We start from the raw sequence: 26864 nt of genomic DNA, 5'->3' as shown, positions 1-26864 counted from the left end.
GGATCAAGCTAAGACCTTGAACATGCTAGGAAAGTATTCTACCATGGAGCTACACCATGGAGCTACACTTCCAGCTATATTTTTACTCTGACTCTGCCCCCAGAAAATTTTGATTGGCCCGGAGTAGACTCCTACAAAAAATCGAACTAATCAGTTGCTTTCTCCATAGATTTTTGTCATTGACCTAAGACAGTGCCCATTTTCTTGGCAGCTGTTTGAACCCTGAAACTGAGGTTTCCAGTGTTGCAAAATCATGTGCATAAAAAAAAGGAAAGCTCTTTTGTACAGAGAAATAACAGACTGTAGAGAACTTTAACATTATCTCCTTTCCAGTTTCTTTTCTAGTCTTTTAAAATATTTTGATTTTATATTGTTTATATTGCTAGAGTAATGCAAGTACAGGAATGGGGCCACAGCTAGGGAGAGTAGGAAGCTATTAAAGAGAAGATAATACATTCTCTCTTAGAGCATACAGAAGGAATGCAGCCTTGCTGACACTTTGATAGGCCTGGTAAGACCTATTTTGGACTTATGATCTCTAGAACTAAAAGATAATAAATGTGTTGTTTTAAGCCACTAAATTTGTAGTAATTTGTTATAGCAGCAATAAGAAACTAATACAGGTGAGCTAAAAGGCAGTTCCTCTGCAACATTTAACTTACCATTGTCCAAATTTTTCTTAAGGACATTTTTAAAAATTATTTTTGTTATAGCTGAATACAATACCTTTGTTTCGTTTATTTATGTGGTACTGAGGATCAAACCTGGTGCCTCACACATGCTAGACAAGTCTCTACCACTGAGCCACAGCCATAGCCCTCCTTAAGGAATATTTAACTTTCAGTTCTGTGTAGATTTGACTGAGAGAACTTCAGAGTTGAGGGACCTTATGAAGAAATTGAGATAAAAGACTTGTCAAACGTTACTTGGATAGTCAGTTGTTGAGTCAGGATAAGATCCCAACTCTCCAACCTTTCACCCATGTTCAATAGTAACCATAAAATGTCCAACAAAGAGGCTAGTTTGTAGAAGGCACTCAGTAAGAGCTAGAGGTTTTTTTTTTGTTGTTGTTGTTATTACACATTTTCCTTTGTAATTTACATGAATATTTCATTCTTTTGAAAATTGCCAACTAAGGAGGTACACTGTAGTCACATGTTAAAAATTATCAAAAAGCTAAAAGGACAATGAGTGAATGAATCACCTGGCCAAGAAGCAAAGGAAAATAGGACATAACACATTAAGAGTAATTCTGCCTTAGGGCATTATCAAACACCAAAAGATAGCTTGAGACAGCTAGCTGCATTTTTGACAAAATATGGATGGGGTCTAAAACCTTCCAACAGTGGTGACCCTGGTAAACCATGTTTTTAGGCTAGTGCTTGGAAGTAAAGGCAAACCAAAATAAGTCAAAATAAAAGCCAAGGCTGACAAAGTTGCCAATGAATTAGATACTATAGAAATAAACCTTAATATTGTTTTTTTGAAAAAAAAACATTTTTAGTCATAGATGGACACAATTCCTTTATTTTATTTGTTTATTATTTTATTTTACGGTACTGAGGCTCGAACTCAGTGCCTCACACATGCTAGGCAAGCGCTCTATCACTGAGCCACAATTAAAAAAAAAAAACAGAAATTCTAGAACCTAAAATTACAAAAATAATTTCAACATTAATATCTCAATAGGTAAAATATTAACATCACAGAAGAGAGAACCGGTAATCTAGCAAACATATCAAAAAACAGGCTACCAAAAAGAAGCATAGGGAGACAAAGGAATGGGGCAGGTTAGAAGATAGCCAATCATAATAACTAGTGTTTATGGTCCTAGTACTCAGGAGGCTGAGTGGGAGAAACATTTGACCAACAAGGGCAACATATCCAGGCTCTGTCCTCCCCATCCCCACAAAAAAAGAAAAAAAAAAGGATTAGAGAAATAGGAAAAAGAAAACAATATTTAATTAGATTTATAGAAATGGAGGGCAGAAACAATATTTGAAGAGGTAATAACTGAGAATTTTTTTTCTTTTTCTTTTTTTTTTGTTTTACACAGCATCATATACATATTATGTATGTATTTGTTTTCCAGAATACAGTTACTCTCATACTCTTTTGTTCCATGACATGAAAGGGAAATTTCTTCAGTGGTTCCATAACCTCTAATTCTAGTTAACATGAAATTAACATTACAGGTTTTTCTTCTGGAAACTAAAGTGATTCCTTTATTTTTTTTTTAATATTTATTTTTAAGTTGTAGTTGGACACAATACCTTTATTTCACTTATTTATTTTTGTGTGGTGCTGAGGATGGAACCTAGGGCCTCGCACATGTGAATGCTTTACCAGTAAGTCACAACCCCAGCCCCTGATTCCTTTATTTTAAGAGGATAAAATTAGAAAAGATGGCCAAGATTTTTCCAGAACTCTTGAATTATGTCAATCCTTATATTCAAAATCTTTGGTGAATCCAAAGCATCATAAATAACACAATTAACTTTCAAACACAATAGTGAAAGAGTAGAAAACCGAAGTCTAAGAGAAAAAAAATCTTAAAAGCATCCAGAAAAAAAGGACTAACTGCCTTCCAAGAACAGTAGACCCACTGACAGCTGACCTTTCATAGGCAACAATGGAAGCCAGAAACTTGGAATGATTTTTGTGTACTGAAGGAACAGAAACTGCTTCTATTGCCACATTTCCTCTTATTCTATTGTTTTCCTCTTTCACTAATAAAGGACTCCTATGATCACTTTGTTCTCACCAGGCAATCAAGGATAATCTCTCTGTCTCAGAATCCTTAACTTAATCATATCTGTAAAGTCTCTTTTGCCTTGTAAGGTAACATGTACACAGGTTCCAGGGATCAGGACATGAACATCTACGGTGGGCCATTATTCTGCCTACAACATACCAATCTAAAAAATTGCTGTCATTCAGTGACTCTTTTCTTCTCTAATGCTCCATGGAGGAAAGCAAATTAGTATTTCCAAGAAGCAGAGGAGGGATACTTTGCATAGTATCTCATTTAATCTACCATCAACCTTAGACTTCAATGAGGTAGACATTACCCAATATTAAAGATTCTGATATAGAAGATAAAAGTAATTTTGTTACCGCTGTTGGCCTTAACTTCCAAGCAAGTCCTTGCTTCCCCAATGTTGAAGAATAACACCAGAGAGCACTCGGAGGCAAGGTCAGAGTAGAAATTAGAAGTTTATTACAGGACAGCAGAAAAGACTTCTCCCGGAGGAAGAAGGGGACCCAAGAGGTGGAATCCGTGGAAGTGCGGTTGTCTCCCCTTTTTATAGTTTTGGTGATTGAATGTAGGTTGGAAGGCCCAAGGGGTGGGACACAGGTGGGCCAAACAAGTAATCTGGGCAGGCAGGACTTCATTATCACTTCTTGGGATGGGCTATCTCCAAATCTGTTGAGGGCTGTTTCCTGGGTTCCATTAACATTTTTGGGGGGTGGACTTTGGCCTAGGGCCTTTTCAGGACTTCATTAACATTCCATGAGTTGTCCCTCGTTTCCCCGGAATCATTGTCAGCATAGCCTCCATTTTAGATCTTACTCGATATTAGACCCGATTTACCTAACTACACTGACTACCTAACTTTAAATCTGGCTTCAATTTGCTTGAGGTCATCTAGCTGGTTAAATGTCTGATTAGAAATTTGTACTCTGATTACCAGATTGGTTTCCATGGCAGCAACCAAGCTTTTCCCACTATACCAAATACAGATGTTGCTTGGCTTATTGTAGAATTTCTGATCAGTCTGTCTCTGAGGAAACACTCAAATGTGTGGGGTGCTGATTTGGTACCAGGAATTGAACCCAGGGGCACTTTACCATTGAGTCAAATTCCCAGCCCTTTTTATTTTTTTATTTTGAGACAGGATCTCACTAAGTTGCTTTGGGCCTCGCTAAATTGCTGAGACTGGCCTTCAATTTGTAATCCTCTTGTCTCAACCTCCCTGGCATTTAGCACTAGAGCTACCATCCACCCCCATGTGTCGGGTTTTAAACGATTGAATAATAAAGAAAAAATGTTTGGGATGGTAGGTGGAGGTTCAAACTGGAGAGAGATCTTTGAATAAAATATTGGTGGCAAAAAGCTCTTACCCTGGGCTGGGATCATGACTCTGTGGTAGAGTGCTTGCCTAGCAGGTGTGAGACTCTGGGTTTGATCCTAAGTACCACATAAAATAAATGAATAAATAAAAGGTATTGTATCCATCTACTATATATAGTAGATGGATACTATATATATATAGTATATATATAATTTTTATTTATTTTTTCTTTTTTAAAGGGATAGGGATATAGCTAAGTTGGTAGAGTGCTGGCCTTGCATGTACGAGGTCCTAGGTTCAATCCCCAGCACCACAAACAAAACAAAGCAAAACAACAACAACAAACTCTTTATTTCTTCTGTGACCCTGGTCAAATCAGTTAGGTTCCTTTAGGCCTCAGTTCTCGCATCCATAAAACGGGAATTTTGGACCTAAAGGTTCTCCTTTGACTTGGATATTCCATGAGTCTAAGAAAAAAAGCCCTTGGCCTCAAGATAACCTCTACTTTGTGTAGGCTCTAAAACGAAGTTAGAAGCATCTGAACTATGCCAGAGAAGACCTACTGCAGATCTAAGGAGGAAAAAAAATGAAGGTAACTGGGGGTGGGAGTGGGGGAGAAGAGATGGAAGAAGTTGATGACTATGACAGACGGTAAGAGAAGGAAACATAAAAAGTATGCAAATAACTCAAAATAACCACCAACGGGTATCTAGCGCTTATGATGCAAATAAAACTGCTGTTCTGAAGATGCAGGAATAAGGCATTGTTCTTGGTCTCGAGGCTCTCACAGAATGCCGTGGATTGCTCTTTCTATTTAACCGGGGACATATAACCCTCATCTCTAGAACCCTTGGTTGTGAGAAACGTAAGAAAATGTGAAAACGAAAATATTTTTGTAAATGTTTACGTGCCAGAGGCAACGTCGACAATCTCTAGAAACAAACGGGACCCACTGGTAAGCTGGATGCGCTAGTAGGACAAGGAAATTGTCCCCCCGCTGCTCCGCCCACGGACTTAGACCAGACACAAAAGAAACTGGCTCTGAGCTCGGAGGCGCAGCCCTCCCCATCAGCCTCGGAGCGGCAGGGCTGCAGAGCCCCGGCTGCCCGGGCTCCCGCCCCCGCCCCCGTCCCTCGGGCCTCGGAAGTGACGCAGAGCGCCCCGCCCCCGCCGCTAGATCCGCTGCTGCTGCCGCGGCGGGCGGACCTGCAGGAGGCGGCGGCAGCGGCGGCGGCCGAGGCCGAGGGGAAGATGGCGGACGGTGTGGACCACATAGACATTTACGCGGATGTGGGCGAAGAATTCAACCAGGTACGTGAGGCCCTGGGTCCCCGCCGCCGCCGCGGGCGGCACTGCGGCCTGGACGCCGGCTGGGGCCCGCCGCGGACCGCGAGCCGGTGCGGCTGCAGACCGTGCGCCCTTGCCGCTTCTGGGCCGCGCCGCTCGACCCCGGCACGGCGCCCCTCACCCTCCGTTCTACCGCGTCGTTTCGCGGGCTGCGGGGCCTGGAGCGCGGATGCGGGCCGCGGTGCAGCAGCCGCCGCCGGCCCCTCCCTCGCCGCCGCCTCACTCCCCATTGTTGGTGGCGGCCGGCGAGCGCTTCCCGCCGCGCTAGGCCGCGTGTGCGGGGCGGGGAGAACGGGCCGCCGCGCCCCCTCCCCCGCCGCGGCTTGTGAAGAAACCCCGGCGGGGCGCGCGCCCGCTGCCCCCTCTAGCCTAGCCCTGCCGCCCGGGCTCCGATTTCTCCCGTCGCTCCATTTTGTCTGCCTGTCCGCGCACGGTCGCCTCATGGAAGGCCGCGTTCACAGCCCTTTGTATCCCGCGCGCCCAGTCCCCGGGGCTCCTGCTCGCGTTTGCGACAGGTTTCGGCGTGGCGCCTTCCTCCTCTTCACCTCTCCCTGTGTGAAGGCGGCCTTTGAGGTGGGCACTTCTGCAACAAGTCGTCTGATTTAGGGCGCAGAGATGGTATTTAAAAGTCAGTATGCGGGCCTGGCTTGTCAGTCGAAAGCTTTGCAGTGCCTTGAAGGCCCTGTCGTTCTTTGCTTTTGACATGAAAATACCTGTGAAGATAACTGGCTTGAGCCAAAAGGAAGACTCGGAAGCGCGGTGGTTGGATAGAACAAAAAGATGGTAGCTCATCAACAGATCAGAGTGATTAAAACGAAGAAAGAACGTCCATCCGAAATTCTTACCGTGTATTTGAAAAATAGAGTTGTGGGTATGACCCTGTATTTGAAAGCAAAGTGTTTCACCCCCAAGGGTTCAGCTTAACGTTTTTGAAAGTCTGGAGAAAGTGAGAAATGCAAGGTTTTCCCGTTGTCTCAAGCCACGGTTTGCCTAGAATTAGCTGTGGAGCTGAGATGTCTGAGAATGAGCATCCTTGCAAAAGCTCTCTCGTTTGTTACTGGAGTGGTGACGTTTAAGCCCTTTTACCTGCTGTTAACATCTTTTCCGCATTTTATGTAGTAACATTTTAGAAAATCAAATCGTGCTTAACCGCAGTGCACTTAAAAGCTTTTATTTTATTTTATTTTATTTTATTTTCCAGGTCCGTGTGAGAAGCTTAATACAATTCCGTTGGTTTATGTGCCTCTCCCCCGCCCCCAATTAAGTTCTATTTGTAATTAGGGGTTCAAGATTTTTTAAAATATGAAAACTCAGAAATCCTTACTGTTGTATTTTTTAGGAGTGACTTTGTGCCTCTGGTTTAAATATTAAAAAAGCAATTACCATAAGTTTTAAATATTTACTACTACTCGGTTAAAGACTGGATATGTTTAAATGTAATCCATTGTAATAAAATGTTAAGCTTGAAAATCTGTTTCTGTGCTTGTATTTTGAATACCCAATATTGTGTCAAAATTGGAAAGTTTCCTTGACTGCTACACAGATTTTAATGCTTTTAAGATCACAGACCTCTAGGAAATTTCCTTTATTTGTGAGTATTAACATTACATCCTAAAGATGACCTTAACTTCAAGGAAAGGAACAATTAAGTGTTCAGGACTGTCTGCATTAGCCTTTCTTACAAGAGTACAGTGCTTCACCTTTCAATGCACCCAATTTTAGTAGTTGAGCCTTGTTTAGTACCTCTTCATGGAATATTTTTAGGCTTTTGCATACTTAATTTGGGAGGGATATTTCCCATTCAGATAAAACTTGAAGAATGATACTCTCTTATCCCTGTGCAGTAACTAGTGCTAGACAAGAGGTTAAAAAAGATGAAAATTTGTGGACCCAATGAAGAACTACTATGTAGGCTTTTTAAAATGTAATTTTTCATTGATATGTACCTATAGCATTATAACTAACAGTTATAACTTGACTAGTGAAATCTTTATGTGTTTGAATAGATTAATGGGGAGATTAAATAGAAGTATGTTGTTATTTTGCATATAATTGACTTAAGTAATCTGCTTGCTCCACTAATTCCTGAACCAAAAATGTCTACAAGAGGATTGATTGCTGGTCTTTTTCAAGATTACTATCATTTTTTGAAGTCCTATCAGAATCAGAGGCAACCACAAAATTATTTTATTTAGTCTGTACTCTTATTAGCTGATCACCTTTTTTCTCCTAGCTGCTGTAGTAACCTGTGACTTGTATTTGAGCTGAGTAAAATCTTTTATAGTACCATTAGCCAGTCTTTACTTATTTTGGCTTCTAAGCTGCTTTAAATTTTTTTTTTTTTTAATCTTTGGTTTCCAGTGTGAGCTGCAGTTTTAGTTGGATTTGTATACTTGGAAATTCTGTGAGGTCATGTATTTTCCATTTTCCACTATTTTAAGGGGTCATGTTTTTGTTTTTTGTTTTGGTATTTCACTCATTTCAAAAAGACATTCAACAGTCTTTAGAAGAAACTAATTTGGAGATGGAGTGAGAAAAAGTCAGTGAAACTATACAGTAGAATTCCTTTCTTAAATTAATTTAAGAATGGAGAATCAAGGGGACAAGACACAGGAACTGACTATTATTCATGGGTGCCCTTTAGTTCTTAAATTGAAAGGTTTTGGATGCCATCAAATTGGGAATAGTTGCATTAATGGAAGAAGAATTTGAATCACTTCTGACTCTATCTACATTACTTGAATTTAGAATTGAGCAGAAAAAAGTTTTGTTCTACACTCTGTTTACTTTGAACTGGGATTTGTATTACAGTGTAATAACTAGTCTAATATTTAGTAATTTCAGGTGTTTTTTTGCTAAAGCTAAATAATAATTCTAAATTTTCAGTTGTTCAGAATAACATTTCTTTCTTTGTTTCTTTTGGGTACCTGGGATTAAACTCATGGGCACTTGACCACTGAGCCACATCCTCAGCCCTATTTTTTTTTCTTTCTTTCTTTTCTTTTTTTTTTTTTTTTTTTTTTGAGAGACAGGGTCTCCCTGAGTTGCTTAGTGCCTAGCTTTTGCTGAAGCTGTCTTTGAACTCGGGAACCTCCTGCCTCAGCCCTATTATATGTGCCAACAAAGGTTACAAAGTTTAGATAGTCCCAGTGGGTGGAGTAAGATAATTACATAATTACAATAGAGGTCCTATATTGTAGTTACCCCTTTTTTATGTATATACCTGTAGAATTTTCAGCTATGAGGAGGAATCAAGAAAAAGTCTATGAACTTTGAGGAAAATTAAGACAAGTTGTATGTCCCCTACCTAAATGCTAAAGAAGCATTTCAGTTTGGAGTTTTTCAGGTTTAATAGTTGAGCATCATTAATCTGAAATTGGAAATGCTCCAAAATCTAAAACTTCTTGAGGCATGTGTTGGTGCTCAAAACGTTTTAAATTTGGGGATTAGGGATATTCAACTTTGTGCCTTGGTGTAGTATGTTATTTTCTTGTTTAGGACGTCAAAAGATCTTAATGTAGAATATAATTTCTCATCTGTCAGGCTGTGGGTCACTGATATCAATACTAATTTAGTAATCTGACCTCCCAACTTTAAGATAAAAGTATACAGACTTGGTGGTTGTTTAAAAATACACACACACACACTCACATATTCTTTAGGCTTTAAGAACCTAGACACCCTCACAAGCCACTTTTAGTTCATGAGTGATTTTGCTTTGTATTTAGTTATGTTTTTACCCTAGCCAGTAATGGGAAATACTTTTATTGGGCAAATATCAGTGAAACATTTCTGATAAATTTGCTTATGCTTAATAGAAAATGGTTTTAAGATAAGTCTATAATGTCCAGAATGAGGTATATTAGAGATTGATTCAGAAACATGAATAGAAATGTTTAGGGGAGTTAGAACTCTACTTTGGTTTTACTATGATCATGGTTAATTCAACTGTCTGTGAATTGCACACTTTTTGGGTTATATGGCATATTTTTAGTATCAAGTTGGCTTCCTTAGTATTAGTTGAGCTTTTCACAGGGGTTACAAACTAATTTTAATATTAGAACATAATCCAAAAGTGATAATTTTTTAAAAAATATAGCCCTCTAGTGGGTTCCACATCCATGGATTCAACCAACCACAGATCTAAAATATTTTGGGTAAAATTTGCATCTGTACTGAATATGTACAGACATTTTTCTTGACATTATTCCCTGAATAGTATGTCAACTATTTACATAGTGTTTACATTTTATTAGATATCAGAAGTAAACCTAGAGAAGATTTAAAATGTGAAAGCATGTGTATAATTTATATGCAAAAAACCCCATATATACATGGGACTTGAGCTTCTGCAAAGTATGGTATTTCCAGGTGGGTTGGTTGCAGGGTTGGGGTGGTACGTTGGAAACAATCACCTGCTGATAATGGGCATGACTGTTATTTACTACTGGATTTTTTTGTGCAAGTAGTTTTCTTCCATGGTGTAGAATACATTTTGTAACTCTCCTCCTTTTATAGTTTCCTAAATGGAAATTACTTTTTTTGTTTCATAGAAGGACTTTAAAACAAGTGGCCCTTGCTGTGTGTTACTGATTAGTGTCCTGTAATTCGCAAAAGATATTAACCATGATTTTAGGACCCCTAAAACCATTGTTAAAACCCATTAGGGAAAATGAAGAATACTTTGAATAGCCCAAGGTAATCCCAATAATGGAATATAGTATGTATGTGATATTAAAATTTTATAGGGAAAAACTGCCAAAATACAGCTGTTTGAAGGGAGGGAGAATGGGGCTAATGAAAAGAGGATTGTGAAAGATTATTTTATGGAAATTAATAGGATTTGGTCATTCTTCTATCTACCATATATTTGTTTTTTCTGACGTGGAAACAGCAATTTTGTATCATATAGGACAAAATCTTGAGAGGATACCTTGCCTTTAGAATGATTGTAGTCATTTAGATTGGTAGAGAATGAAAAAAATTAGTGAAAATTTTCAACAAGCCCTAAGTGCTGTTGCTTACTAGGAGTTAAATACCCCTTTACTAGTGATTTGCTCGCTCCCATGAAAAGTGGATAAGATTGGGGAACTTTGGGTATTTAAAATAATTAGTGGGATTATATTGAAATTTTCTCGTATTTGAATGCCATTAAAATTAAAATAATTGAAAAGACCCTTCACATAGAACTTGACACTGTTGAGTACTTATCTTTGACAAAGTAGAAACATTTTTTTAAATATCATTTTTTTTAAAGAGAGTGAGAGAGGAGAGAGAGAGAATTTTTAATATTTATTTTTTAGTTCTCGGCGGACACAACATCTTTGTTGGTATGTGGTGCTGAGGATTGAACCCGGGCCGCACACATGCCAGGCAAGCGCGCTACCACTTGAGCCACATCCCCAGCCCTAGAAACATTTGTTTTTTAGTTTGTTCCGTATATTTCAGTTTGCTTTCTTTATAGATGACCAGTGATATTTTGCATAATTTCAGAATATGCATATTTTCTCACTTGATTGAATTGGTAATAAAGTGGATGTGCTATATATTTTATAATGTAAAAGATAAGTATGATATAATGAAGCTGCAAAGATTATTGATACAACAAAAGAATATTGCTTTGAATTGAATTTTTAGAGATGGTGGCAAATGTATTCAGATTCATTAATATTTTTTTCACCAAGTCGAAGTGTATAACATTGGGGTTAGGAGTACAGGCTGTGGCCCTGGAACAGAGTGAAGCTAACTAGTCAACATGGAGATTAAATCCCAGGACCATGGTCTCATTTAGAATCATACTTCAACCATTTGGAAGCAGTCCAACTACCAGACAAAGTGGCTAATTCTATATTGGTAGAATCATATCAATATGGAAAATTGGTTGATGTCAACATAGGAATTCGTGGACTTGCAAAAAATAGTAAGTGATTATAATGTACCAGGTTAGTGTAGCTACAATCAATGTTGTAAATTAATGTCTATTTGTGTAAACATTTTCATAGATTTCCAACTAATGAAAAATACAATGTCTTTGTGTAAGTGGAAGTATAAATTTAAATATTAGTCTTATTATTAATAACACTTGCATTCTTTTTTACTCACCCTCAGACCATATATTGTGATTAGTCTCTGCTGAGGAGGATGGAAACACAGCTCCCTTTGAATAATAAAAATAACTCTACTTGATGTACAGAACTGGATTGCAAGAGAGTTTAAAGTGCCCACTATCTCTTGTGGGAAGCTTTTTAGTATTTTTAAGTGTATTAAACCACTGCTGCAGCCATGCCACCTGAATGAAGCTTCAGCAACACTGAAACTTCATAACAAAACACTCCTTTTTTTCTAGTTTTAACTGTCACTGCACTTTGAATATGTTAAATTAACAAAAACTAATTTCTTAGAGATATTTTGGTATTGCTGTGTAATAAAGTAATGGCATTATTTAGTGATTTGTGGTCTTAGTTTCTGCCCATTGCTAAAGATGGCTTTAGTCACTTAATATTTTGAACCCCTTATTAAATAAGTCTTAAACTCTAGCTCATAACAAATAAAATTGGTATGTAAAAGATTCTCTAGTAAACTGGATAGCTCATTATTTATGAAGATTACCTGAAGATGACATTAGAAATTTGAGGTCCCTTGGGTTATGGTATTTACCCTTCTGGGTTTTTTGTTTTTGTTTTTGTTTTGCTTTGTTTTTAAAGAAAACTTATTCTGACTCAGAATAAAACAATAGCCATGTTCCCTTGTGGTCCACAATAATATCTAATTATTCTGTTTGCCATCATGTAACAAATGCTTTCTCTAGGTCATTTATTCATGTAGTTGTCCCTAAAACTATTAGTTCTTCCTTATGTGCCATTTGTATGACAATTTCTTAATAAATTGTATAAATGGATAGATTATACGAATGATGTCCGAACTTTTAGTTGTCTTATATTTGTCTTTTCTTTTTACCTCAAATGTTCTATCTCATAAGAATAAAACAGTTTATACTGATTTTCAATACGTAGTCTTGGAAAGGGAGGAAGATAAAAATGGAGATTTTTCTCTGCTACAGAGTTAGTTAAGGTTGTGGCCCAGTAATCATTACTAACGGCAATTAAATGGTGTCGCATGTTCTGCGGAATCCTACACTACATTTTTTTTTGTGTGTGCTTATTTACAAATTACTTAATTTTCTTACATTTTTCTCTGGGTTGCATATCTATTTCTTTTTTGTTTTCTCTTCCTTCTTCCTTGCTTATCATTGACACCCACTAGCATTGCTTTAGTTCTGCTGGTGACAATCATTGGCAGAGTTTTACTAAATCTTTATTCTAGTAAATATTTTTCTTTTGCTAATTTACTTGACTAGATATTTAAAAAGTCAGGTAAGCACTAGCTCTTTGTTGACTTAAAATAAGATACTAATTTGAATTGTTTGACCTATATTTCATTGTTTTTCTAGATAATTTATCATGGCATTTTAAATCATGTACCTACCCACATTTTTTTCTATGACCTTTTCCTATAGTTCAACTGACTGTTCTTTTTCTAAAACTCTAGTAACTTTCTCAGGGTTGGGAAACAAGGTCTGAATGCTATAGAAAATTAGTTATGTTCTTCTGTGTTCAAATATTAAGAACTTAAAATGGTTTTGGGTTTTGTTATAGTCTTATGCCAAATATTCTTTTAAAACTTGTCTACTAATATTCGTGTATTGTTATTTAAGAAACACTTCATCCAAGGAAGGTTTTAGTTATAGTCACCATTCAAGAATACATCTGTTGCATAAAGTAAGAAAAGACTTGTGGTGATCTTTGGGACTTTTTTTTAGCTTCCATCATGTTTTTAAAATAAAAAGAGGAGTTGAATGAATTTGTGTTCAAGTCTGTTTAGTATTCTGACCATTGTATAATCTGGAGCATTATTTCTATACTCAGGAAGCGGAATATGGTGGGCATGATCAGATAGATTTATATGATGATGTCATCTCTCCATCTGCAAATAATGGAGATGCCCCAGAAGACCGGGATTACATGGATACTCTCCCTCCAACTGTTGGTGATGATGTTGGCAAAGGAGCAGCACCAAATGTTGTCTATACTTATACTGGAAAGAGAATTGCATTATATATTGGAAATCTAACATGGGTAAGTAAAGTTAACATATGAACTGAGTTATTAGTCATTAATTGTAAACTGCTCTAGTAGTTAGTTTTTGTCCCAGAATTTTTTTTTTTCCCGCTTTGGTACCAGGGATTTTTATTTTTAATTTTGAGACAGGTCCTACTAAGTTGCTGAGGCTGGTTTTGAACTTGTATCTCCCTGCCTCAGCCTCCTGAGTTGTATGGTTACGGGCGTGCACCATTGAGCCCATTTTGTTTCTTTATGTTTGCTTATTCAATAAGAAGGGTAAAAACACTTATCTTTAAAAAGTCATTGATTTAATTTTTCCTAGTTTTGAATTTTGTAGTCCTTCATTTTGTCTTGGGTGGACATACCAATTAATTATAGTTAAATTTTTTTTGTCTTTAATTATGCTTTATATGTTACTACTCCTACCTGACTTAGGGTTTTCCAATTAAGAAAAATGTTTGCATAGGGTCTCAAACTAGGATTCATCAATGTACAAAGAGACATATATTACCACTCCTGATTTTAAAATATTGTTAATTTCCTAATTCATATTACAGACTGTTGATTTGAAATCTGAATGTCCAGTGTCTCTATTTGTTTATTTATTGGTGTTAAACCTGAAATACCCATAAAAGTAATTCAGGTAGAATTTTTCCACTTAAGCTATTATATAAATTTGAAAGTTTAAAAATAATGTACTATAAGTCAAATTGAAACATGTCACTCTTCTACTTCCTTAATAAAAATATGTTTTTATTAATATTTACTACTTCTTTAATAAAATTAATTATTTTTAGTAAGAATGTCTTTAATTTTTACTGAACAGTCTTTTCAAACTAAGTGACTGATTTTGCACCACTTAGTTTGCCAGTCCGAGCAATCTTTGCAGTGTTGAAAATAATAGGATAGTTAAGCGTGGATGCTAAGTAGAAATTCGAATCTTGGTTCCACCTTCTTGATTTTGTGACTTTGGGCAAGATTTTTACCTTCTCTATTGCGTCAAATGTAAAAAAATGGAAATGATGGGATTTACCTGTGTTTTAAGAGTTAACCACCTGTCTTTATTACCTTTATTTTTTCTCTACTATAAAACATTTTATTTGTTTATTATCTTTTCCCACTAGATTGTTACCACTATGAGAGCAGAAATTTTGTTTCATATCCAGCCCTAGAATGGTGCTGGCATATAGGTGGTACATAGATATGTAGAAGGTACTCATACATATTAGTTTATTTTTTCCAGATTTTTTTTTAATATTTATTTTTTAGTTATAGTTGGTCACAATACCTTTATTTCACTTATTTATTTTTATGTGGTGCTGAGGATTGAACCCAGGGCCTCATGCGTGTAAGGCAAGCGCTCTACCGCTGAGCCACAACTCCAGCCCACTTTTCTCCAGTTTATATTCAAACACAAGATGAAGTTTATTTCACAAAATATTTTCCTTTAAGGGAGGAAGTGACAAGTGAAGTTGGTTTTATTGAAAACTTAAAATCAGAGTAGTTTAAAGCTGAAAGAGGTTAGGTTTCCAGATTCTTTTGTGGAGCTGAAATCTAGTAATTAGATTTCTATTGAGCGTGAATTTTCTCTTGTTTAACTTGAGTTTACCTTTAAAACCTAAATTCAAGAAATAAAAATCCTGGGTATGTCTTAATAGTTAATAAGTGGAAAATATTTTGCAGTGGACAACAGATGAAGACTTAACGGAAGCAGTTCATTCTTTGGGAGTAAATGATATTTTGGAGATAAAATTTTTTGAAAATCGAGCAAATGGCCAATCAAAGGGGTAAGAATTTTGTGTTGTTTTTATAATTTAAGTTAGCTTTTGATTGCAATGTGTGTTAGTTTTCCTTAAGGTTAATGCTAATTACATGTGCATAAGACACATGATTACATTGGAAGGAGCATCTTTGATAAAGATTCATACTCATTTCATATACCTTGTTATTTAGCAAACTAAAAAAATGGGCAAGATAAGGCTTACTTTCAAATTTTCCTGAGTTTTCTTCATCTATGGTTGAAATAACAATTTTAAGAAGCATTGCTCTTCCTGTGGATTAAGAGATGGAAGCCTGGTGCAGTGGTACATGTTTATAATCTTTGTGACTCAGGAAGCAGAGACAGGAGGATTGTTAAATTCCAGGGCAAGCTCAGCAATTTAGTTATAGTTGGTCACAATACCTTTATTTCACTTATTTATTTTTATGTGGTGCTGAGGATTGAACCCAGGGCCTCGTGTGTGCAAGGCAAGCACAGTCCTAAGAAGTAGCTAAGAAGTAAAGCACCCTTGGGATTCATTCCCCAAAACTACTAAAAAAAGAGGGCTGGATTGTGGCTCAGCGATAGAGCGCTCACCTAGCATGTGCGGGGCCCTGGGTTCAATCCTCAGCACCATATAAAAATAAATAAATAAAATAAAGGTGTTGTGTCCAACTACAACTAAAAGATAAATATTAAAAGAGATGAGGTGAAAATGAACAACTGGAAAATGATCTAATCTGGATATTTTGCTTTCTTTTCTTTTCAGAGGAGGTACTGGGGATTGAACTCAGGGGCACTTGACCACTGAGCCACACCTCTCCAGCCCTGTTTTGTATTTTATTTAGAAACAGGGTCTCAATGATTGTAATAGTGCCTCGTCTTTGCCAGGGCTGGCTTTGAACTTGCAGTCCTCCTGCCATAGCCTCCCAAGCCACTGGGATTATGGGCATGCGCCATTGCGCCCAGCTATTAATATACCAAACTGTACAAATGATATAGGATCATTGTAGGAATATTGGAAACTCCAAGCATCCAAAAGTAAGAAAACACTGCAATCTCACCATATACAGATAATCGTATTTTAGTGAATATACTTTCAGGTTTTTTTCTTAAAGCAACAGTTTCTAAATTCACGTATTTTATAACTTGTTTGATATAAAGAGTAGAACAAATATTTAGCAATAAATACACATCTTAACATTCTTATTCCTAGTTACTTTGGATTTTTTTTTTTTAAGGATAAATTTTTAGACAGAATGATAAAGAATATGCTGGGTTTTTAATTGTTGTTTAGTTCTCTAAAAAGGTTGTACTAGTTTATAATAAATTAAGAATATCTTCAAAATTTGCAGTCTGATCACCATCCTTATCTCCTGTTCCAAGGCACTATCATCTCTCTCTTGAACTTTTGCAGTTGTTTCCAAACTGGTGTCCCTGCTATCACTCTATGTCCTATACTGCACATGATAAAAGTTTTTTAGCTTTAAATAATGTTAGACCGACATCAGTACTTTTCTACTCAGAATCCAGACGGCTTCCTGTCTCATAGTTGTTACCTTGCTATATCTATAGTGCTCTGTGATCTATTGCTGTTTTCCTACATGTCAGTCTTGTGTTTCTTGGCCATATTAGGCTCCTTGTTTTTTATATAACTCTCTACATAAGACCCTTAGCTGTTCACCCCACCCCACTGGTCCCCCCACTTTTTTGTGGTGCTAGGGTTTGAACCCAGGGCCTTGGGCATACAAGGCAATCACTCTACCAAGTGAGCTATATATCCCCAGCCCTGTTTACTTTTCTTGACCCGGGTTTTCCCCCAAATACCACATGGCTCACTCTTTTATTTCATTCTAGACTCAGACTTTTTAGTAAGAATTCTCTTTCTTGGCCACCCTGTACAAAATAGTAACTTTCTTAACCTGTCTCTATCTCCTTTATTTTTTCTCTACTATAAAACATTTTATTTACTTGTTTGTAAACTTGTCTTTTCCTACTAGATTGTAAGCTCCATGAAAACAGAAATTTTGTTTTATTCACTGTTGTGTATCCAGCTAGAATGGTGCTGGCATATAGAAAATGGTGCTCAATGTGTAATTGTTAAATGAATTATTTTGCTTTTGTTTTTAATTTTTAATGCTGGGGAATGAACCCAGGATCTGGCACATGTTAAGCCCATACTCTGCTACTGGACTATACCCTCAGTCCCAATTAAGTTGTTTCTAAATGTTGTGACCCAAGATAATATTAGATCAGCAACAGAATTTTTTGGCTAGAATAAGGGATCTCGTTAAGAATAAGAACCATATTGAAAATTAGGGCTGTAAGCTCCTAAAATCCTTACCCCCCAGTAATCTCGAATTTCTATATTTGAAATTGATAATCATTTAGGGTTTTAAAAATAATTTTTATTGTTGAAATATAATTTACACAACATAAAATATATTCCTATAAGGTGTATAATTCAGTGGCTTTTTGTTTTTGTTTTGTTTTTAGCATATTTACAAAATTGAGCAATCATGGCTACTATCTAATTTCAGAAACCCTATGCCTATTGTTAGTCACTCCCTAATTTCTTTCCCCCTCTTTGCTTACAACCACTAATGTACTTTCTATATCTGGATTTGCCTGTCTTGGCTATTTTATGTAAGTTAAATCATAGCATATGCAGTTTTGTGTATCTAGCTTTTTTTCACTTAGAATGATGTTTTGAAGATTTATCCATGTCATTGCAGGTATTAGCTTTTCTTTTTATGGACGAATAATGTCCCATTATGTGGATGTAGCACTTTTTTTAAATTTGTTTTTAATATATTGGTAATGGAAATTGAACCCAGGGGTGCTTTTATCCTTGAGCTCCATCCCCAGCCCTTTTTTTTTTTTTTTTTTTTTTTGAGACAGGTCTTGCTAAGTTGCTGAGAGCCTCAGCCTCCCAAGTCTCTGGGATTATGGGTTTGCACCACTGCAATATAGCACTTAAAAAAACAACAACAATAAAACTCCTTGATGAACATTTGGGTTGTTTCCACTTTGTGTTCTTACTGAAAACATCCCTGTGAATATTTGTTTACCAGTTTTGTGTAAACATATCTTTTCATTCTGTTGGATTTATATCTAGGAGTAGCAATATTGGGTTATGGCAGCTCTATATTTAATGATTTGAGGAGCCACTAGATTGTTTGCCAAAGTGGTTGCATGATTTTATATGCCCATCATCAATGCACAAGGATTCTAGTTTCTTCATATTCTCACTAGCATTTGTTAAACATCTTTAATTATATTCATATTAGTGAGTATGAAATGGTATTTCATCATTGTTTGATTTGTTGAACATATTTCATGGCAGTAAAAAGTGAAAATAACATAAATGCCTATGAACTGATGTGGATTTTTTTTTAAAGTTATATGTCTATAATATATTAGTCGTAAAAAATGAAGTGCTGATACTACAACATAGATGAACCTTGAAAATATTAAGGTTGGGGCTGGGGCTGTAGCTCTGTGACAGTGCTTGCCTAGCACTTGCAAGAAACTGGGTTGGATCCTTAGCGCCACATAAAAAAGGAAATAAAGGCATTCTGACCATCTACAACTACAAAACAATTTTTGAAAAAAAATATTAATGCTAAATAAAAGAAGCTGGTCATAAAAGAAGACACATTGTATAATATCATTTATATGAAATTTCAGACTATGTAAATTCACACATACAGAAAGTGGAATTGTGGTTTCCTAGGATTGAGGGATGGGAGGAAATGAGAGTGATGGCTAATGGGGTATGGAGTTTCATTTGGAGGGTAATGAAAATGGTCCACAATTAACTATGATGATGGTGGTAAAACTCAAACTGAAAGCCTCTGAAATGTACATTTTAAGTGAGTGAGTTCTGTATTAAATAGGTATGAAAGTGTAAACTTGTGAAACTTTAAGAAATATTCTCAGGATTGTGTTTTGGTTTTACATAAAAGTAAGTTCAGACCACTTTCTTTTTAATAACATTATCATTATTTATTCCTCCTTACTTTTATACCTCTACCCCTTTTTAAACACCTTTTAGATTTGCCCTCGTTGGTGTTGGATCTGAGGCATCTTCAAAAAAGTTAATGGATCTGTTGCCTAAGAGAGAACTTCATGGTCAGAATCCTGTTGTAACTCCCTGCAATAAACAGTTCCTGAGTCAATTTGAAATGCAGTCCAGGAAAAGTAAGTGATCTCTTAGGTCTTTTTTTAAAGATGTGTATTTTAACCATTGTTTCTACCATTTGTTAGGTGTTATATACTTAGTCTTAATATTTAGTTCTTTGAAGACTTGTTTTTATAAAGTTCATGCTTTGAATTGATTTAATTACTGGTTTTGACTGTGTATCCACATACTGGACCCCTACTTCCATTCATTTTTCGCCAGTTGTCAGACTCAATACTACATGATAGTGTAAGAAGTTTTTTTTTTTTTGTCCCATGTGGTGCTGGGGATTGAACCTAGTGCCTCACGCATGCTAGGCAAGCGCTGTACCACTGAGCCACAACCCCAGCCCTAGTGTGTAAATTCTATAGCTGCCATGCTTGTCCTGTCATTCTCGTGTTAGAGAAAGGAAGAAACTATATCCTAATCCTTAGACTCAAGAAAAGATATATGTATGTTATGGTTATATGTTATGTTATGATTGGTGAGAGACCACTTATTACCAGAAAGTATTTATCAAGTTTGCTTTTTGGCACCAAGACCTTTTTTCATCAAAGTGAATATAGAAAAGATTTGTCATTTACACACTTAGCTAATGTTAACATTTAAATAGATAACACGGATGAACATGTAATTAACAGAAATTCAAGTGGTTGTTTCTCTTTTAATGTTTTAGCACTTATCTGAAGAATACATTATCAAATTTAAATGAATCTGTGCTACTGAAATTAAGATTTCTGTTGAAGAATTTCGGTCTTGGCTGCTGCAGAGTACTGGTATTTTGAAAGAAACTCTTACTCAGTGAAAATAACATTTAAATATGGACATTTCAAGACTTCAAAAGAACTTAAATAGATGTGAATGTTTCCCTAACCAATACTTCTCAAGTAACTTGCACAGGCCTAAGACATCTGCAAGTTAATATTTAGTATAGTATAAATGAACTTTGAAATAGAATAGTTTGTAATGTAAATGGTTACATTTCAGAGAAATGTATAAGTGCTATTTATGAGTATTTGGATGTTTGCAGCTACACAATCGGGACAGATGTCTGGGGAAGGTAAAGCTGGTCCTCCAGGAGGCAGTTCACGAGCAGCATTTCCACAAGGTGGTAGAGGACGGGGCCGTTTTCCAGGGGCTGTTCCCGGTGGGGACAGATTTCCTGGGCCAGCAGGACCAGGAGGGCCACCCCCACCTTTTCCAGGTAAAACTTTTATTAAATTACCATGGATAAAACGTATCTACCTTAATACCTCTTTTCCTTTTCTCTCTTTTTCAAGTAATGCATTATTAATGTGACTTACTCTCCTTGTTATGCTATTTTTGGAATCCAGGAAATTTGATCAAGCATCTTGTTAAAGGAACTCGGCCTTTGTTCCTGGAAACTAGGATTCCATGGCATATGGGGCACAGCATAGAGGAAATACCCATTTTTGGCCTAAAAGGTCTTTATTTTTCTCCAAACTTGCTTGACTTATATATAGAATATTTACATCCGTCTTATTTTCTTACCTCTTAAAAAATCCTTTCAAGACCATTTTTCCTTGTTTCACTTTCTAGCTTGGCATCAGAGTAGAATATAAGGTGGGTGATTTCACTGTAAGAAGTGTATATGCACTGAAAGATGGAAAATAACTCTAAGCACTGTAATCTTTTGTTTTAGTAATTTTTCTTAAGCATAAAGTAAGCTAGTTATAAATGTAAGAATATTCTTCATCTTTGTAGTTATTAGTGTAGTGTTTACGATATGGGTTTTATTTAAAAAGAAAGAATCTTGGTTTATAAGTTGTACTTTAAAAGTAAATTTTGTCATATAAAAGTTAAAATGCCTTTATTATTGAAGTGGTTTTTTCTCTCTCCTTTATTCTATAGCTGGACAGACTCCACCACGTCCACCCTTAGGTCCTCCAGGCCCACCTGGCCCACCTGGCCCTCCACCTCCCGGTCAGGTTCTGCCTCCTCCTCTAGCTGGGCCTCCTAATCGAGGAGATCGCCCTCCACCACCAGTTCTTTTTCCTGGACAACCTTTTGGTCAGCCTCCATTGGGTCCACTTCCTCCTGGGCCTCCACCTCCAGTTCCAGGTTATGGCCCCCCTCCTGGGCCACCACCTCCACAACAGGGACCACCTCCACCTCCAGGCCCCTTTCCACCTCGCCCACCTGGTCCACTTGGGCCACCCCTTACACTTGCTCCTCCTCCGCATCTTCCGGGACCACCTCCAGGTGCCCCGCCGCCAGCTCCACATGTGAATCCGGCTTTCTTTCCTCCACCAACTAACAGTGGCATGCCTACATCAGATAGTAGAGGTCCGCCACCAACAGACCCATATGGCCGACCTCCACCATATGATAGGGGTGACTATGGCCCTCCTGGAAGGTAAGTTTGCATATAGCAGTTAAAGTATTTGATTAATGATAAGAACAGTGATTCTGTGAAATCTATTCTATTGTATAAAATGTAAATATATCATTTCTGCCCTCCAAAGAGATGAGGATTCTAAGTCCTTTATTTCACCTGAAAGACACTAGTATAAGATAATTTTGCTTAGACTTGTTCTTTGTGTAGGAAAAATAACATCTTCCATATGGACAAGTAACTATTATCTTTCATGCGCATGTTAAAAACTGCTAATATGAATTGGCTTACACTGTTTTGACTAACTAAAATCTATTAAATAGCAATTTATGATTTTTTTTTCTTTTATAGGGAAATGGATACTGCAAGAACACCACTGAGTGAAGCTGAGTTTGAAGAAATCATGAATAGAAATAGGGCAATCTCAAGCAGTGCTATTTCAAGAGCTGTGTCTGATGCCAGTGCTGGTTTGTATATTTCTCCCAGTATTAGTATTTCTTATTTATGTTATTAAGAATTATCTAAAAACTTAAGTGCAGTCTTAAAAATTTAGTCTTTTTATATTCTGATGTCGTTAGCTATCTATTTTTAAAGCATTGAAAGAAGCTGTATGTCACAATATAGTGGAAAGACCCCTAATTTTATTAGGTTTAGATATAAGTTCTAACCTTCACTGTTAATGTTTTAGGGACCTATGACAACTCATTTTTTTCTCATATTTGCAAAATAACTTGTTTCACAGAGCTGTAACAATAAATTTTGTTGATTTCATGAACGTAAAAGCCTGTTGCAAATTTTGAAGCACACAGAAAAAGATACTATCATTTAAAAGCACATAATTTGGTAAAATGCTTTATCACTTTTATCCCCAAGTGCTTTAATGGCATTTTGAAAACAAAATTTGTTTGACATCATCTGTTTTCCTTTCCCCTATAGGTGATTATGGGAGTGCTATTGAGACATTGGTAACTGCAATTTCTTTAATTAAACAATCCAAAGTATCTGCAGATGATCGTTGCAAAGTTCTTATTAGCTCTTTGCAAGATTGCCTTCATGGAATTGAATCCAAGTCATATGGTTCTGGATCAAGGTAAAACTTTCCTGTCCCACGTCTTTTTAAAGCTGCTAGTTAGCAAAAGGAGAAAGTACTACTGTGTTTGGGACTTTAAAGGATGACTTCGATTTTACTTACTTTTTACTCCGTCAGAGTGAATTTTTAAACTATATCAAATCAGGTATTTGCTTAAAATCCTTTAGAAGGCTTTTATTTAAAATAAATTTGTAAGCATTGAAGCACTATATGCCTCCTGTTCACTCTTACCTGTAAAAATTGAGGCACTATATGATGTAGTCTCTTTTTAGCCTTGTTTTGTACCTCTCCCCTTAGTCACTATTCTCTAGCCAAATTGGAATCCCTTCTTTGGGACACATCAAATATTTGGCCATCTCTCTAATTGTGTATTTGATATTCCTTCTGTTGGGAACCCTTTTCCCTGTCTATATCTTTGGATCCGTATTCCTTCACATCTCAACTTAATTTGATTTCTAAGGGGAGGCCTTTTATCCCAGGTTAGTCCGTCATATCATTCTGTTTCTTTCATTGTACTTACTGTAACCTTTTCTTGTTTGTTATTTCCCCTTTTTTCTGAATACAACTCATAATGAATGAAGAGAAGGGCTTTAGCTATTCTGTTTACTATAGTATAGTGTTTCTCATGTCTGAACATTGCCTGGTATGGAATAAATGTTTTTGAATGAGGGAGTTATGATTTAATAGACAAGATTTTTGAAGTCTTTTTGAATTAGGCAATCTTGAAATACTGTATATTTTTGACAAGTGGACTTTATCTGGAGATAGTCTTCGTTAAGTTGAAGGAAAGGAATTTGTCTTTGGCATGGTCTCCAAATGTATTATTATTATCTTTCTGACCCAGTGTAAGGATCTTTATATCCAAACAGAAATTTCATAACTAAAGGCCATATCATGCATTTTCTTTTGTTTTAATACAAAGTAAGAACTTGCACTTTGATCAAGGCTTAGCACCTAATAATGTTTAAATCTAGCTGTTTGGTTCAGAAATGCATGATAAAAGGTATTCTTATTCAAACTAATAGATGGTGGTTATTTATTTTTTTTAGCAGTATTGGGAGTTGAACCCAGGGTGCTCTACCACTGAGCTATGTCTTCACCCTTTTTTATTTATTTTGCAATAGGGCTTTTCGCTAAGTTGCCCAGGCTGGCCCTGCACTTGAGACCGCCCTGTGTCAGTCTCCCAATTAGCTGGGATTACAGGCATGTACCAACCTGCTCAGCCAACAATTATTATTTTCTTATTTTAAATTTTGAAGATCTAATGGTCTTTTTAGGCTTTATACTCTGGTTAAAAGTCTGGTTTTTTTTGTGGACTTTTTTTTTTGTCATTGTTGTTTTTAAAGGCAGCTCATGAAAATATTTCTACTTATAATATACAGTGTGAATAGTATACCAATTCTTTCTACAAGTCCTAATTGTGAGCTTCTCCTCTGCCTTCCCTCCTCCTCCAGATAAACACAGGAAAGTTTCTTGCTGGGCGTGGTCACGCACACTGTAATCCCAGCAGTTTGGGAGGCTGAGGCAGGAGGATTGTGAGTTCAAACCCAGCCTCAGAAAAAGCGAGGTGCTAACCTAAGTGAGACCCTTTCTCTATAAATAAAATACAAAATAGGGCTGGGGATGTGGCTCAGTGGTCAGGTGCCCCTGAGTTTAATCCCTGGTACCAAAAAAAAAAAAGTTTCTTAATGAGGTATAGTACTCCTGCTAAGTCATATTTTGGCTAGCTAAAAATGTAAAATTGATATTTATATACATTGATCTCTTGGCATCTGTGGGAGGTTGTGTCAGGACCCCTGAAAATACCAGAATCTGTAGTTGTTTGGATTCCTTACATAAAACAGAATATTTATGTATGGCCCACACTCATCATCCTTTCTTGTACTTTTTTCCCCTCTCTCCTACCGTTTACTCCTGTGTACTTTAAAAAACATCCTAACTTTACTTCCAATATACAATACGGTGTAAATCCTGTGTAAATAGTTGTGTTATATTGTATTGTTTAGGGGATAGTGACAAGAAAAAGTCTGTGTTCAATACAGCTGCAATTTTTTTATTGGATATGGAAAACCAACTATATAGGTTTAAGAATGTGTTCGTAGGTGGTATTTGTTTTTAAGCCCCACTGTATATTAAGTCATTTTGTAAATTTTTTATCTAAATAATTATATTCAAGATGTTCTTTAGCTTGAAACATAAGTGCTTTGATATTTTCTGTCCTTTACCAGTTTGCTTATTCCGTAATTGCTATGTGTTTTAAGCTACTAATACAGGTGTGATATATTCTGTATTTTGGCTTCACAATTTTTTGGTGAATAGTTTTAGGAAATTAAATTTTGGTTCATATTTATTCATGAGTTAGTAAATTATTGAGAGGTCAGTATAGTAAGTCTAAACTATGTTTACAAAGAATTTTTTGCCTTAGAATTTTTTTTAAACACCAAATATAGTAGTTCCCCACTTACCCACAAAGAATATTTTTCAAGACCCTAGTGTATGACTGAAACTCCAGATTTTATTGAACTCTATGATAATGTCTTTTCTGTCTTTTTTAATTAATTTTTTAATTTATGTATGACAGTGGAATACATTACAATTCAAATCACATATATAGAGCACAAGTTTTTCATATCTTGTTGTATACAAAGTATATTCACACCAATTCATATCTTCATACATGTACTTTGGATAATGATGACCATCGTGTTCCACCATCATTTCTAACACCATAGCCCCTCCCTTCCCTTCCCACCCCTCTTCCCTATCTAGACTTTGTGTATTCCTCTCATGTTCCCACTCCCTACCCCACTATAAATCAGCCTCCTTATATCAGATAAAACATTCAGGGGCTGGGGATGTGGCTCAAGCGGTAGGGCGCTCGCCTGGCATGCGTGCGGCCCGGGTTCGATTCTCAGCACCACATACCAACAAAGATGTTATGTCCACCGAGAACTGAAAAATAAATATTAAAAATTCTCTCTCCTCTCTCACTCTTTCTAAAAAAAATAAAATAAAATAAAAATAAAACATTCGGCATTTGGGTTTTTGGAATTGGCTAACTTAGCATTATCTTCTCTAACTCCATTCACCTGCAGATGCCATGATTTTATTCTCTCTTATTGCTGAGTAATATTTCATCATGTTTCTTTTCTGTCTTAATTAAGCACATACCAAACACTGTGTGTAACTTTTGCATTTTGAGATGTGATACTAAAACACAAATACCTTCACAATTTCACAGGCTCTTACTGTGGAGCTTAGCAATCTCAGCATGATTTTTCTTTCCTTATTAAGTCAGTAACTTTCACCTTTTCACTTAACCATATCTGAATTTCACTTGGAGCTATTATTAAATAAAAGTTGCTTAATTAACTCAGTGCTGTAATACCATGACACTTGGTGTGATAACTTAAGATAGCTACTAAATGGACAGGAAGTATGTACAGTCTTCATGTTCTGCAGAAGGGGATGATTCACATCCCAGGTAGGATTTATCAGGACAATGTAAGATTTCATCATATACTTCAGAATGGTGTGCAGTTTAAAACTGTAATCCTGACTGTGGTTGATGTGAGTAACTAAAACCACAGAAAGTGGAACCACATATAAGGGTTGGGGGAGGACAACTGTACTATATTTTTCAGTTATGGAGAGCATTAATCCAGTAATTTCTTTTAGAAGACGTGAACGATCAAGAGAGAGGGACCATAGTAGATCACGAGAAAAGAGTCGGCGTCATAAATCCCGTAGTAGAGATCGCCATGATGATTATTATAGAGAGAGAAGCAGAGAACGAGAGAGACACCGGGATCGTGATCGAGACCGAGACCGAGAACGTGACCGAGAGCGAGAGTATCGTCATCGTTAGAAGGTGGGTATTCCTTGTTCCTATTATATTTAGCATGTGCATTATTAACAGTCATTATAACTCCA

The 26864-nt window shown here is 36.6% G+C and overlaps 1 protein-coding gene across 5 annotated transcripts in view; it reads left to right on the top strand.

Moving 5' to 3' along the window:
• Positions 1-5227: 5227 nt before the first annotated feature.
• The window catches only part of Cpsf6 (cleavage and polyadenylation specific factor 6), a 33280-nt gene continuing 11643 nt past the window's right edge, over positions 5228-26864 (top strand). For 2 of the 5 annotated variants that reach the window (XM_078053165.1, XM_078053166.1), the window contains exons 1-10: positions 5228-5387; positions 13349-13558; positions 15227-15330; positions 19360-19505; positions 20516-20689; positions 20820-20930; positions 21358-21862; positions 22193-22308; positions 22778-22931; positions 26610-26802. In XM_078053165.1, the coding sequence (XP_077909291.1) occupies positions 5328-5387; positions 13349-13558; positions 15227-15330; positions 19360-19505; positions 20516-20689; positions 20820-20930; positions 21358-21862; positions 22193-22308; positions 22778-22931; positions 26610-26799 (1770 nt within the window). In that variant the 5' untranslated portion in view covers positions 5228-5327 and the 3' untranslated portion in view covers positions 26800-26802. The remainder of the gene's footprint in view (positions 5388-13348; positions 13559-15226; positions 15331-19359; positions 19506-20515; positions 20690-20819; positions 20931-21357; positions 21863-22192; positions 22309-22777; positions 22932-26609; positions 26803-26864) is intronic. The other 3 variants (XM_078053167.1, XM_078053169.1, XM_078053168.1) reach the window with 3 other exon arrangements.

The sequence above is a fragment of the Ictidomys tridecemlineatus genome, chromosome 6 (assembly GCF_052094955.1).
Source record: "Ictidomys tridecemlineatus isolate mIctTri1 chromosome 6, mIctTri1.hap1, whole genome shotgun sequence".
Lineage (NCBI taxonomy): Eukaryota > Metazoa > Chordata > Mammalia > Rodentia > Sciuridae > Ictidomys > Ictidomys tridecemlineatus.
Note: the sequence above shows the minus strand (reverse complement) of the source record. Positions and strands in the feature narration are given on the sequence as shown.